General features: G+C 46.1%; 1 protein-coding gene across 1 annotated transcript in view; it reads right to left on the minus strand.

Moving 5' to 3' along the window:
• Positions 1–6,667: 6,667 nt before the first annotated feature.
• The window catches only part of Kank4 (KN motif and ankyrin repeat domains 4), a 65,237-nt gene continuing 58,162 nt past the window's right edge, over positions 6,668–13,742 (minus strand). The window contains exons 9-10 of the mRNA XM_048351450.1: positions 12,155–12,355; positions 6,668–7,482 (exon numbers count right to left, since the gene is read on the minus strand). Coding sequence (XP_048207407.1) covers positions 7,369–7,482; positions 12,155–12,355 — 315 coding nt within the window. The 3' untranslated portion in view covers positions 6,668–7,368. The remainder of the gene's footprint in view (positions 7,483–12,154; positions 12,356–13,742) is intronic.

Genomic DNA, 13,742 nt, shown 5'->3' on the forward strand with positions numbered 1-13,742 from the left:
GTATGCTTAGAGTAGTGGTGTGTGCCTATAACTCCAGATATGTAGGAGGCCTGGGTAGGAGGACAGCAGAATGAGTCTGACCTAGACAAAAGTGAGGTCAGAATAAAGAGCTGCAGAGAGAGGGGTTAAGTATATATATAGCAAGGTCTGAGTTCAAACCCCAAGGGGAAATAAAGTAATTAAGCAATTTTCTAGATCGTATAACTGCATATTATTAGATGTTAGCCATATTGAATTTATGAAATAACCCTTTATTTTTAATTTTCAGGGTAAAACTCTCATAGGCTCAAAGCATGAGGCTAGAGGAACAGCAAGTGATGGCTTGAGTTTCCTATTTGTCAAAGAGGTGAAAGTTGCTAGGTCAAGGGTGAAGAATTTAGGGACACAAAAGTCTTCACAAACCTCCAGGCTGGAGCATGAGGAAGAAGGAGAGGAAACCTCTGAGACAGAAGAGGAGGGAGAAATCTCAGGGACAGAGGAGGAAGATGAGGAGGAAGGAGAAGAGGCCTCCGAGATGGAAGAGGAAGGAGAAGAGACCTCAGAGATAGAAGAGGAAGAGGAAGGAGAAGAGGCCTCAGAGATAGAAGAGGAAGAAGAGACCTCAGAAGAGGAAGAAGAGGGAAGAGAGGCCTCAGAGATAGAGGAGGAGGAGGAGGAGGAGGAGGAGGAGACAGAAAAAGTCTCTATGTTACAGGAGGAACAGGACTCCACCTTTCCGGGTCTTTCCCTGGTAACCACAAAGCTTGGAACTGAGAAAATAGCCAGGGACAGCTTGGAGATTATTAAGCTTGTTGACTTGGTAATGGAGGAAGTAGGAAAGATGAAAACTACCTTCCAGCCCAAGAAAAAAGAGAACTTTTATGGACTCAAAGAAATTGCTTTCAGTTATTTGGTTTGGGATGCAGAGAAGAAAAAGTTGGTGAAGTGCCGGGAGGTAAACAAAAGTCAGGAAGGAGAGGAAACATCTACACCTTGCCTGACCTTGTATTTGTCCCCTCCGCCGGAGCCACTAGAAGTAAGTAGTGGTGAGATGAAACCCAATTCACAGGCAGATCTGAGTGCTACATCAGGAATCCCTTCCTTTCCAAGGGAAACAGAGGAAGAGAGAGATAAGACCTTCCAAATAGAAGACCTCGCATTGAGAGAAGCCGACTTAATCCAGGCAACAGAAGAAAATTTCAGAAGAAGTGTCATTGGTATGTTTAGGGAACTACAAGAGAAGGTTGAGAGCATACACAGTGGTCATCCAGGTATCTTGGAAATTAAAGCCTCAATAGATGAACTCTACAATGTGATGGACTTGCTTGAAGCCAAAACATACAGTCTAGACGACGAAATGGAGGAATTGTCCAAGAGCACAACGCAAATGGCTAAGCACCTAATCAGCAAAGAAAGGGTCAGAGATAGAGAGGACAGATTTAGAAGCTGCAACATCCGATTGATAGGAATCCCAGAAAAAGATAACCAAGAGAATGAAGCAGAAGACATAGTTAAGGAAGTGATTGAAGAAAACTTCCCAGAAATGAAGTATTCCGGTCTTGAGATTGTCAGTGCTAACCGAGTACCAAGTTCAGTCGACAGAAGGAGACCCACACCCAGACACATCTTGGTGAAGCTGCAGAATTCCAATGATAAACACAGAATCATAAGGGCTTCCAGAGAGAAGAAAGAAGTAACCTATGGAGGATCAAGAATCCGGTTGACAGCAGACTTATCTCTGGGTACTTTAGATGCTAGAAGTCAGTGGACCAATATCATTAAAGTTTTACAAGAGGAAGGCTTTGAACCTAGAATTAGGTATCCAGCCAAATTGGTGTTCGATTTTGAGGGTAAGACAAAGGTGTTTTTTGACACTGAAGAATTTAGGAGGTTTATTTCTTCTATACCCTCTTTGAAGGAATTGTTGGAGGATATACTCTAGTCCTTTCCTCTCAGCAAAACAGATCCAAAAAAGTCAAGACTGGAACATGAGGCCTTGCGTCATGCCCAGAAAGATGGACAGCTAACATTTATTTTGGGGTGAGGAAATGTTATTAGATAAATGTTGGACGAGGGCATACATAAATGGTGAATGCTAGCCACTTATAAGCTTTAATGATAAAGATCCTAAAGATCCTAGCTCGCACAGGAGTAAATTTTTCTGTTAGATAATCCCTTGTCGTTATGTGACTATATGAAAAAAGGTTTTTGCTTCAATATGCCTCATTTGATTATTTAAAAAGTTTCTTATATTTTCAAATTGCTTCTGTCATTGTTACCTGGTATAGTCTAATAGCTTTTACATTTCACTGCGTAAACACTCACCAAAGGATTGAATCTTCCCAAACATGTGACAGTAGTGTTTTCAGTGATGTAACCACTTTTAAGGCTCAAGTCCTCTGGCTGGGCACCAGTAGCTCAGGCCTGGAATCCTTGCTGAGATCTGAGGATTGCAGTTCAAAGCCAGCCCAGGCAGGAAAGTCCGTGAGATTTATCTCCAACTAACCACCAGAATACTGGAAGTTGTGCTGTGGCTCAAAGTGGTAGAGTGCTAGCCTTGAGCTGAAGAGTCCAGGGATAGTGCCCAGGTCTAGAGTTCGAGCCCGATGACCAGCGTCTACCCCCCCCCCCCCAAAAAAAAAAGTCCTCTGTTTAGCTTCTCTGTCATTTCTGCTAACCCTGTCCTGTCCTCCATTGAACTCCTGCCAAGGGATTGCCTGCTTTAGCCTCAGAACACGTGGCTGTGAGTCCCAATTCTAGGCAAGTTTCCTAATCTGTTCAGATTCTGGCCCCTTAGCTTGCCAGGAGTTCTTTACTTCCTGCTGAGCCCTTTTTTTTTTCTTTTTTTTAAAAATTGGTCATTCTGGGCACTGTCCCTGAGCTCTTTTGCTCAAGGCTAGTGCTCTGCCATTTTGAGCCAGTGTCACTTCTGGTTTTTGAGTGATTAATTGGAGATACTCTCATAGAGAGGGGCTGGCTTTGAACCTCCATCATCAGATCTCAGCCTCCTGAGTCATTAGGATTACAGGCATGAGGCACCAGCGCCCTGCCTGGTGGGTTCTTAATGAATACTCCACTGACCGTAGGAAATCCTCTCCCTCCACACAGATCTAGGGCAGGGCAAGCCTGTCAAGCTGCTCATGGTGTTGTAGTCTGGCTTTTACAGCGTTAAACCAGTACTGCTGACTGGGTGATACTAGGGTTTGAACTGGGGCCTCACTAAACTGCTAATCACTGAGCTACACCGCAGGCCTGTTTCACTGTCTTGAGATACTCAGGGACCTGCCACCCAGGCGCACCTGAGCCAAGATCTACCCAGGCTTTCTGCCATCACAGGCTTGGGTTAGCCCATGAGAGCTAGAGGCGGTCAGGCTGTAGTGTGGGCTAAAAGGCTGTGTTTTAGAATACAGCCAGTCTATCAATTTGCATGTTTTTTTTGGGTTGCCCAGGCTGACCTTGAGCACTTTGGATTGGAACTTAGCATCCTGCCTCAGTCTCTCAACTACTGGGCTTATAGGCCTGGCAACATTTGCTTTTAATATTGATTTTATGGGTAAGCTCATTTTTCTAGCAGAATTTTTGTTTATTTTTTTGCCAGTCCTGAGGCTTGAACTCAGGGCCTGAGTACTGTCACTGGCTGCTTTTTGCCCAAGGCTAGCACTCTGCCACTTGAGCCACAGCGCCACTTCTGGCTTTTTTCTATATAGGTGGTGCTGAGGAATCGAACCCAGGCCTTCATGTGTATGAGGTGAGCACTTTACCACTAGGCCATATTTCCAGCCCTCTAGCAGATTTTTTGTGCCAGTTTTTGAACTTGAACTCAGAGCCTGAGTATTGTCCCTGAGCCTTTTTCTTTTTTGGTTCAAGATTAATAACGCTCTACCACTTTGAGCCACAGTGCCACTTCTAGATTTTGGTGATTCATTGGAGTCTCTGGGATTTTGCTACCATCTTCAGGTCTCAGTTACCTGAGTAGTTAGGGTGACAGGCATGAGCCACCAGCAACTAGTGTAGTTTTAAGCTAAATCCAAGGCTTGAATCTAGTCTGCTGGCTGTGGGGAATTGCTTGAGTTTAGTGAGAGCGGGATATGCTGGTCAGGTGCCAGCAGCAGAGAGTAAGGTGCAGTGGAGAGCAGGTACTCCTGCCACACTGGGTTCTCAAGCTTAGCATACTAGAGTTCCAGAGAGGCGGGGACAGTTGAAGTCTGGAAGATAAGCAGGGCAGAGGCAAAGGGACAAGCAAGGCTGCACTAAACGGATGGAGGACCAGTCCAAGCTAAGCTGCTGGTGGACAGGAGCTGAAAACATTTCAGACTTCCTTCCAGGGGGACCTCCTTCCAACACTAAATCACTAAGAGGGTGTGTGTGTGTGTGTGAGCCTTGGAAAAAAGCTCAAGGATAGTGGCCAGGCCCTGCATTAAATCCCCAGGACTGGGGAGAGGGCTCCACCTAGTGGCTAGTGCCAGTAATCCTAACTACTCCAGCTGAGATCCAGGTTAGTTAAGCAGGTCTGGATAGAAATGACCAATTAGCCAGCAAAAAGCTGGGCTTGTGTAGACCCCAGTGTAAGCCATCTGAAGGAGTGCAAGTCATTTGTTCAAGCCCTAGTTTGAGGGTTTTGCGGTGTGTGTGGGGGGGTGCCGCTGAACTTTTTCAAGCAAAATGTCTTTCAGACTCAGTAGATATAGATCCCTTTCCCCTGCCCAAGGGAATTAACCTCCACATCTAGGCCAGACATGTCTGTGCCTCTCCCAACCACATGCTGCGTACCTGACCTTTCCAAGTGCAGCAGCAATCCCTGCCCCCCCATCATTTTTATGCCTTAAGCATATCTGTAGTTTTATTTGGATACATTGTTATGATACAGTGTTAATATTTAACCACAAGTGTTGTTAAGCATCTTCCTTTTGTACAATCTTTGAGGATAGATTTTCTTCCTTTCCAGTCATTCAATATTGATGGAGCACCTGTTACATAAGCCTGCTCATTTTCCAAATGTCTGCAGCAGGAAACCCATCCTGTCAGGAGCTGTAGAGCAAGGCTCCCTGCTTCCAGACTGCGCATGCCAGGAACAGTGCCAGAAAGGCTGCTGTCATCTGCGCTAGCTCACAGGAAGTTCACCCCGCTCGTGGACATCTCCCTCTAGCCCAGGCTGGAGGCGAGGAAAATGGCTTCCCATGGTGTCAAGTGATTACAAGTCAATGCCAAGGGCTTAGAGGCTTGGCTCAAGGGACGGAGCATCAGCTGTGAGCAAGCAATTGGAACTAGACCACAAGGCCCTGAGTTCGAGTCCCAGTACACCAAAACTCACACAATCACAGATCCACGTGTGCATTTCCCAGAAATGCTGGACACACGCAGGCATTTTCCCAACTTCAACTGCTCTGGTTGGGACCCTCTGACCAAAGTCTCCTGGTTTTTAGTCTTTCAAACTGGGCTAAACAAATTTCTTTTCCTTCATAAGTATCCTTCCTCAGGTTATTTTGTTACAGCAACAAGAAATGAACTAATACAGATGTGCACTGAGTCAAGAGCAGAGAAAATGCAGAGACATTCCTATACAGAAGGTGGCGAGGCAGTTTTTTTTATTCAAATAAGAGGCAGGTTCGGTGCCTTGCTAGTCCGAAAAGTGTGGTTGTAGCCCAACCACCTTCACCTCAGGATTGTAGAAGGCCCCATCCCAGACCTGCTGCATGCTGGAGACCCCTGGGCTTTTGCACATTGAATGTTTGCAAAGCCCTGGGCTGGTATGGTTTGGCCCTCCTATGTTTTGAGGTTGACATAACTCCACTTGAAGCATTCGTTAGCTCATTTGTTCTCTTACCTCTGAGCAGCAGCAATGCATCTTTTTAATAAATCCCAGTGGTATAAGGACATTTGTTATACCATTTCAGAAGATGGTCTTTATGGATGGCAAACTGGGTTTCCAAGCTCCCATAGGCAGTTTCTTCTGCAGCATCCCTGGGAGGTGCGTTATATGATCATTTCTGCTTTTAGAGCTGGTGACAATGACATCCAAGGTGACTTTGTGACCACCTAAGAGGCAACAGGCAGTCCAGCCCAAATGAGAACTCATGCTTTGGATTTTCACCAACATCCATGTCGCAACCTTTCAACATAAGAGGGGTTTTATCTATTTTTATTTTTCATAAAATGTTAAGAAAACTTTCACTAGCTGGGTGCTGGTGACGCACACCTGTAATCCTAGCTACTCAGGAGGCTGGCATATGCAGTCTGCTGTTTGAAGCCAACCCAGGCAGGAAAGTGTGAAACTCTTGTCTCCAGTTAGCCACCAAAAAGCCTGAAGTGGCTCAGGTGGTACAACACCAGCCTTGAGTTTGAGCCCCAATATCAGCACAAAAAAGAAGAGAAAAAAACACATCTCTAGATTGTCATGTGTGAGCTATGAATATAAACCATGCATGTGAGCTTTAGCAGATCAGGAAGCTTAGGAAAGAATTGTCCAGTAGAGACAGCTGAGTCTAGGAGGGCCCTGCACAGCCTAGGCCCAGCGGCTCAAAGCCAGGAGCACGGGACACATCACAACAGATGCTTGCACATACATATAGCATGGAGGGAAGGGAGTGGCTTCTTGGGGCCACTAGGAGAAAGCTCCCCCCATTCATTTCATTCACGTGAAGAATAGCTGCAGTGACCCAGTACCACCTAAATACATGTGCGGTATGTCATGGGACAGGATTTCCTGATTAACTCCGATACCCACGGAGAGAAGTAGAGCCAGCAGATGGCTCAAGAAGTGTTAAAGATTATGCTTGGCATTGACTTCAGTATCTTCCTTTCTACCATGTCGACTGAAGATTTGTGTCTTCAATGACCAAATGATCATTTGGTCATTTCACCTGTCTTTGTGGTTATTTATTTATTTTAGAGATTTTTTTGACAATGATTACCAGGGTGGAAACTTTAAGTCCCCCTAGAATCCTTTCCAGATGTGCCTATTCCATGGGACATATTTGTATCCTCTTGATTAAAAGTAAAAAGATAGTGCACTTGAGAACTCCATGTAGAAAGTATTGCTTATCTCCTGTGCGCAGACTCGTGTGCTCTGTCTGCTGGCTGGCTCCACCATGCTCCAGGGAATTCCAGGCTGAGGATGTTCAGGAGTTTTGGACAGCACTAGTGACCTGGTGCTCTCTCTCCAGCTTTGGACACTTCCGTGGGGCCCAGGCAGTTTGTGGGGGAGGTCTAAGGCAACAACTACAAGCATCCTAAGGAGCAGAACTACACAATAGGAATGTATGTGCATATTTGACATAGTTTCTTCTGGGGAGGGACTGCCCTGTAGTTATGACCCCTGCCCGCTCCAAGGCAGAGGGAGAGCCCAGAGAAGGAGCCTTTTGTCTCTGAGTGCCAGTTCTTCTGTAACTCCTACAGCCCCAGGGACCTGCCCTGTTCCGAGTGGGCCCGCAGCAGCTCAGCAATCTCCACATGGGCGGATGAGGTGGGTGATTTCAGAGCGATGGACAAAGCTGTGCGGCCAGCCTGCAGAGGAGGAAGCAAGGAGAAAGAAATCTCGTTCGATCTGCCTTCCGCCCCAGAAAGAAGAGGAGGAGGAGCACTCAGGGGTAGGGGAGTACATTTCAAGCATCCAGAGACCCCAAGAAGAGAGGGGATTCAAATGGCATCCATGAGAAATGAGGATCAACTGGGTACCGTTGGCTTACACCTGTAATACTAGCTTCTCAGGAGGCTGAGATCTGAGGATGGCGGTTTGAAGCCAGCCTGGGCAGAAAAGTCTGTGAGACTTATCTCCAATTAACCACAAAAAGCCAGAAATGGCCCTGTGGTTCAAATAGTAGAGTGTTAGCCTTGAGCAGAAAAGCTCAAGGACATCTAGACTCAGAGTTCAAGCCCTAGGACTGACAAAAAAAAAAAAAAAGAAGGAAGAAAACGGAATGGGAGAAAGAGAAAAGAAAGAAAAGCAAAGAGAAGTGAGGATCATAAGAAATGGCACTCCTGGGTGTGGATGGGTGTGAGTTCCACGTGGGTACCAGTCTCAGAGTGGACAAATCCTGTATTTAGAATTGTGAAAACTGAACATAATTGAAAAAAAAAACACACATTTTTTGGTAACTTACGGGGACATAAAATCTGACCTGAGGCTGCTTAAGATCAAGATATGATTTTTTGTTGTTTCACTTTTTTCATTTTGCTGTATAAGTATGAAGGGGTTTGCTAGGTAAGGACCCCCCCCCCCCCAGCTCCACTGCTGCCTCCTACTGTATATATGCAGAATTAATTCCTGAAATGTGACTATATTTGCATAGAAGCGGGTAGGACATGTGAACCCCTAGCTTCACACTCTTCAGGTGTTTTCCTTGGAATCAGGGTGGAACCCCATGGCCATTACTGCTGTACAGGGCAAAAAGCCGAGGGAGAGGAGGAGGGGAACAGGGAGGCCGCTGGTGCCAGGAGAGGGGACAGGAAGGAATCGGGTTTCCAGGAAACCCCAAAGATGGCACATGGGCTTCACTAAGCATATGAAGTTCTTTTTCCCCAAACTCCTAGGACTCCTTGGATCTTTCTTTTTTCTTTTATCTTTTCTCCATTTTTTTCAAAGACAGGGTATCACTAGATATTCCAAGCTGGCCTTGAACTTCCTGCTTAGCCCTCCCTGGATCTTTCTCTTCACACCCTTGCACCTGGCTATTGGTGTGCTTATTGGATAAGTCAAAGTCTCCATGACGTTGAGATCCCCCACCCCCCACCCCTACACACACACCTCACCCCGGCCTGCTCACAGCTGCAGCTTGGTTACTGGCCACACGCCTGAAACAGCTCCGCATTCAACAGTCTGTGTGGAAGAGCCTGAGCAATCAAACCCTAAAGAGAACCTCCTTAGATGGGTCAAGGGTTGGAACAAAGCAAGGGGTTTAAGCAGAGGAGTCCTGAGATGCCCCCTTGGGTAGAGGGGGGCTTGGACTATTTAAGTATTCCTCACCCTGTGATCATCAATCAGATGAGCCTTGTCAGTCAGCCTGGATGTGCTCTGTAAACACAGTGCACCTACTGTGAGCATGGGAAAGAGCCCCAAGGCCCGTCCCAGGGATGTGCATCCTCTCACAGAGGGCATGTGGAGGTGACAGCAGGGGAAGCGAAACCACCCAGGAAGGACAAGTGTTCCCCCTCAAATGCCTCTGTCAGAGCAGTGGAAGGAAGGAGCCTGCACTGTGAGCAGCAATGAGCCAGGCATGGGGAGCCTGTCCAGAAACACTGCTAGAGATGGGATGGGAGGCTGGTGTGTGTGTGTGTGTGTGTGTGTGTGTGTGTGTGTGTGTGTGTGTGTGTGCATGTGTCCATGCACTTGGATGGAGGTATCTTTCAGTTGGACAAGAATTCATCACAAACAGTATAGATCAGGCAGAGATGAGCTAGGCATAATCTCCACGCTCTAAAGTGTCCAATTTACAGATCTTTGAAGCAGCCACCCAACATGCCCTTTTCCCAGGCAAAATCTCAGGGCCAGTTTTCAGGCTACAGTGATGTCCCTCTGAAGGTCCCCAAAGACAGGGTGATGATTACTCCAAATTGTCTTCGAAACCTAGGTAAAGTACCTGCAGCTTATATTGAACTTTGATGGGGAGAGGAAGCAATTTGAGGACATGAACTCTGTCGTAGTGTTCCAAGGCAATTCTGTGCTCACACAAGTCATCTTGAGGACATGTGGCTGTGCATCTTAGTCATGTGTGACCGAGGCAGGCAGCCTATGAGAGGGCCCCAGTGGGATCTAGAACCACTTTCCTGTGAGCACACTCTGTGCACTGCTGGCATGATGCTACCCGCCATTCCTAATAATGTATATCTCCTAGGCTTGGTTCCTGCCTCCTGGCACTCCCTTGTAGCCTAGAGCCCCGCTTGCAGCAGCCTGCACCTCCGTGCTGCCCTGTCTCCCTCATCCAGAACTGGACAACTGGCTCTCAAGCCACTTGATGTTCCCTCTTGAACTGGATTCTCAAGTTGAGCACTACCAACATTTTAGACCAACTAATACTTTAACTCTTTGTTGTTCCTGTGCACTGTAGATGTTAGCAGCATCTCTGTTTTCTGCCCAGGAGTGACTGTCAGGAGCATTCTCTCCTCCAGGTACAACCAATAAAATGTCTCTAGGCTGGCTCACATCTGTAATAGCTACTCTGGGAATATGGCCTAGTGGCAAGAGTGCTTGCCTCCTACACATGAAGCTCTCGGTTCGATTCCCCAGCACCACATATATGGAAAATAGCCAGAAGGGGCGCTGTAGCTCAGGTGGCAGAGTGCTAGCCTTGAGTGGGAAGAAGCCAGGCCCTGAGTCCAAGGCCCAGGACTGGCCAAAAAAAAAAAAAAAAAAGAAAAGAAGGCTGAAACCTGAAGATGGTAGTTCAAAGTCAGCCCAGGGAAAAAAGACCGTGAGACTCTTACCTCCAAAGTAACGACCAAAAAACTGAAAGCAGAGGTGTGGCTCAAGTTGTAGAACTTGAGCCTTGCGAGGAAAAAAAGACTAGCAAGAGTACGAGGCCTTGAGTTCAAGTCCCAGTACCAGCACATAAAAATAAGTTTTTTTAAGGAGTAAATGCGCAGACAGGGTTTTAGTTCCCATGAATGCTCTAGAATGCTTTCCTTCTGTAAGGATCAGAAACAGGCTCACTTACGATGCCCACCCTCTGAAGTTTAGGGTTTATTCATTCAATCAGTAGGCACTCTGCTGGTACAGGGGGTTAGACACATGGCTACTTCAATGTGACAGAAATGGGAATGACAGCCAGGCTCCAGTGGCTCACATTTCTAATCCTAGCTACTCAGGAGGCTGAGATCTGAGGACTATGGTTTGAAGCCAGCCCTGGCAAGAAAGTCCATGAGACTTTTTCCAGTTAACCACCAGAAAACCAGAAGTAGTGCTTTGGCTCAAAACAGCAGAGTGCTAGCCTTGGGCACAAAAGCTCAGGGGTAACATCCAAGACCTGAGTTCAAGCTTCAGGAACACCCCTTCCAAAAAAAACATAGCTAAACACATACACAGGGCTGGGAATATGGCTTAGTGGTAGAGTGCTTGCCTAGCATGCATGAAGCCCTGGGTTCATTTCCTCGGTACCACATGAACAGAAAAGGCCGGAAATGGCACTGTGACTCAAGTGGTAGAGTGCTAGCCTTGAGCAAAAGAAGCTCAGGGACAGTGCCCAGGCCCTGAGTTCAAGCCCCAGGACTGACAACACACACACACACACACACACACACACACACACACACACACACACGTATGGGCTCAGGAGTTTGATGGAACTGGTTCCATACATGAATGTAGTCTTGGATGTGCACCCTAACCATCAGTAACTGTTTTCTCCAGTAAAATAACAGCAGTAATAGATTTGTTTTCTGGTGTTTAAAGGAGTTGGTCAATGTAACTGGCATTGACTGTGCCCTCAAACTCTCAAAATATGCTAGTTATCATCACCACCATCACCAACATTAGGATTATCAGCACTGATCATCACCACCACCATCACTATCATCTTCATCTCCATCACCACCATCACCTTTACCGTCATCACATCATTATTACTATTAGCAACATTACCACTATCATCTCCATCGCCACAATCACGTTTACTATCAAATCATCACCATCATCCTAGTGGTCATTACATCATCATCATCATCATCATTGTGACCATCATCATTGCTGCCACCAGCACCATCTTCATTATTACCATTGTCATCACCACCATCATCTTATAAAAATGCTTATTTACAAGGTCTGCATCTGGTAAGTATAACTTCCAGAAGCTGCTCTGGTGGGATGAGCCATAAAGTGGCTTAATGTCAGGGAGGTATTTTCAGTTCAATAATCAGAAAGGACTCTGTACAGTTTGCTCCTATTCTGACCAGATTCTCTCTTGAGTTTCCCCAGCTACTTCATGCTGTTTTTTCTATGACCAGGCAGGACTCAGAGACAGGCCAGGCCTTGGCCACATTTTCCCTGGGATGGTGTTGTAAAAAGTTAGGGTGGTGGGTTTCTCAGCTCTAATGCACTAAATATTCACCACACATCACCCCACTTGAATTCTACAATAGCCTGCTGAGGTTGGTTTTACTTCTTCAGCTATATTGCTTCTTGAATTCCACAGGACACTTTTCACAACCAGAAGGTAAGCACCTCCTTGTTAACTCTACGCCTTACCTTGTCCGTTAGGCTGCTGTCACAGGCTGGGTGTGCCAGGAGCAGTCTCACCAGGTCGGCATTACCATGGTGACAGGCTACCATGAGGGCTGAGGCTCCATCGTGGTCCTGCAGGTTGACATCTGCCTGACAGCTCAGGAGTGCTTGGACCATATCCTCCCGGTCATGGCTGACTCCCAACATCAGAGCCGTCTGGCCTCCCTGAACAAAGGGCCATGGGGATTTGCTGAGGTTACTTCCAGCAAAAGATGTACAAGGGGCATCGTTCTGGCAAACTTCTATTCTCTCAAGATCCCAGTCAAACATTCTCTCTAAAGCTGTCACTAATGTGCAGGCATGGGGTCTGTCTTGTGACAGTACTTCAGTGCAGCTTGTCCATCTTCATGTTTCTCAAGAGCTAGGAAACACTCATGACAGACTGTCTTTTGTCCCCAGTGCTTAGCACCAGGTACATGCAGGAAAATAGCTCAATGGAGTTGGAGTTGGAGGTGGTAGAGAGTCAGCAAATGAGCAAAAGCATCAGGTCTCAAGTTCAGGTTTTGGACAAAAAAAAGAAAAGAAAGGAGTGAAGTTTGTTGAAAATGTTTTAAGAAATGAAGAGTGGGTTAAGAGAGTGACAAAGGGGTGGGGTAAGGCTGATCAGTATACATTCTACACATGTATGGAAATGTTACAATGAAAATTCCCTTATGTAACTAATATATGCTAATGAAAATAAAAATTTAAATATTATAGTATTGATCTATCCTGTGCACTTTGTAAGAATTTTGTGAGGAAAAAGCATATAAATACACTTGTGTGTGAAGATAGTTTTTCTGAGTAGGAAGTGACTATTATTTCTTATTTTTCATAGATTTTTCTGGCATATAGTATATTGTCCTAAATTTTTCCAATAGTCTTCTCATATGACTCCATCATATTCTATCCTTAGTCTTCCTGGGCTCCTGGCATGTCAGACTTGTCTCCAATGGGATACCAGACTTCAGGAGGATGCAAGTGTACACTTTCTCTCCTTTCAGATCCCCTAAGGCTGTGAATATGTGCCTTGTATGAAAAAGAACACCGAGGCCATGGCTGTGCTAGCTGGCTAAAACTCTGAACTGAGTCATTTATGAACCATATTTTCCTTCCCAGAAAGCTAGGTCTTATGGAAAAGAAATAGAGTTTTTGAATCAGAAAAATCCTGGCTCCACCGCTCAGTGCCTATGTGGATGTGTACAAGCTTCCCAGAAGAATCAGTGGTATTACCTGCCTCTTGGAGTGGTGGTAAGACCTAAGCATTGCATTTCAAGTGTCAGCAAGTGTTAGCTGTCATCATCTATATCAGGGTTATGACAGGCTCATAAGCATGTATTATTAGATGCCCTGGATCTAGATGGATCTGGAATCTAGATAGATCTTTCCAGAAGTGTGAGGACATGTGGGTCCAGTCATTCACTGGATGGCCTCATGCCTCAAGGCTATGGTCCTTGCTCCTGAGAATAGGACATGACTTCTGACACCATTGGTGGGGCATTAAGAGAGATGGGTGTGGGCTGGGGATATGGCCTAGTGATAAGAGTGCTTGCCTCACATACATGAAGCCCTA

Source organism: Perognathus longimembris, chromosome 7, assembly GCF_023159225.1.
Source record: "Perognathus longimembris pacificus isolate PPM17 chromosome 7, ASM2315922v1, whole genome shotgun sequence".
Lineage (NCBI taxonomy): Eukaryota > Metazoa > Chordata > Mammalia > Rodentia > Heteromyidae > Perognathus > Perognathus longimembris.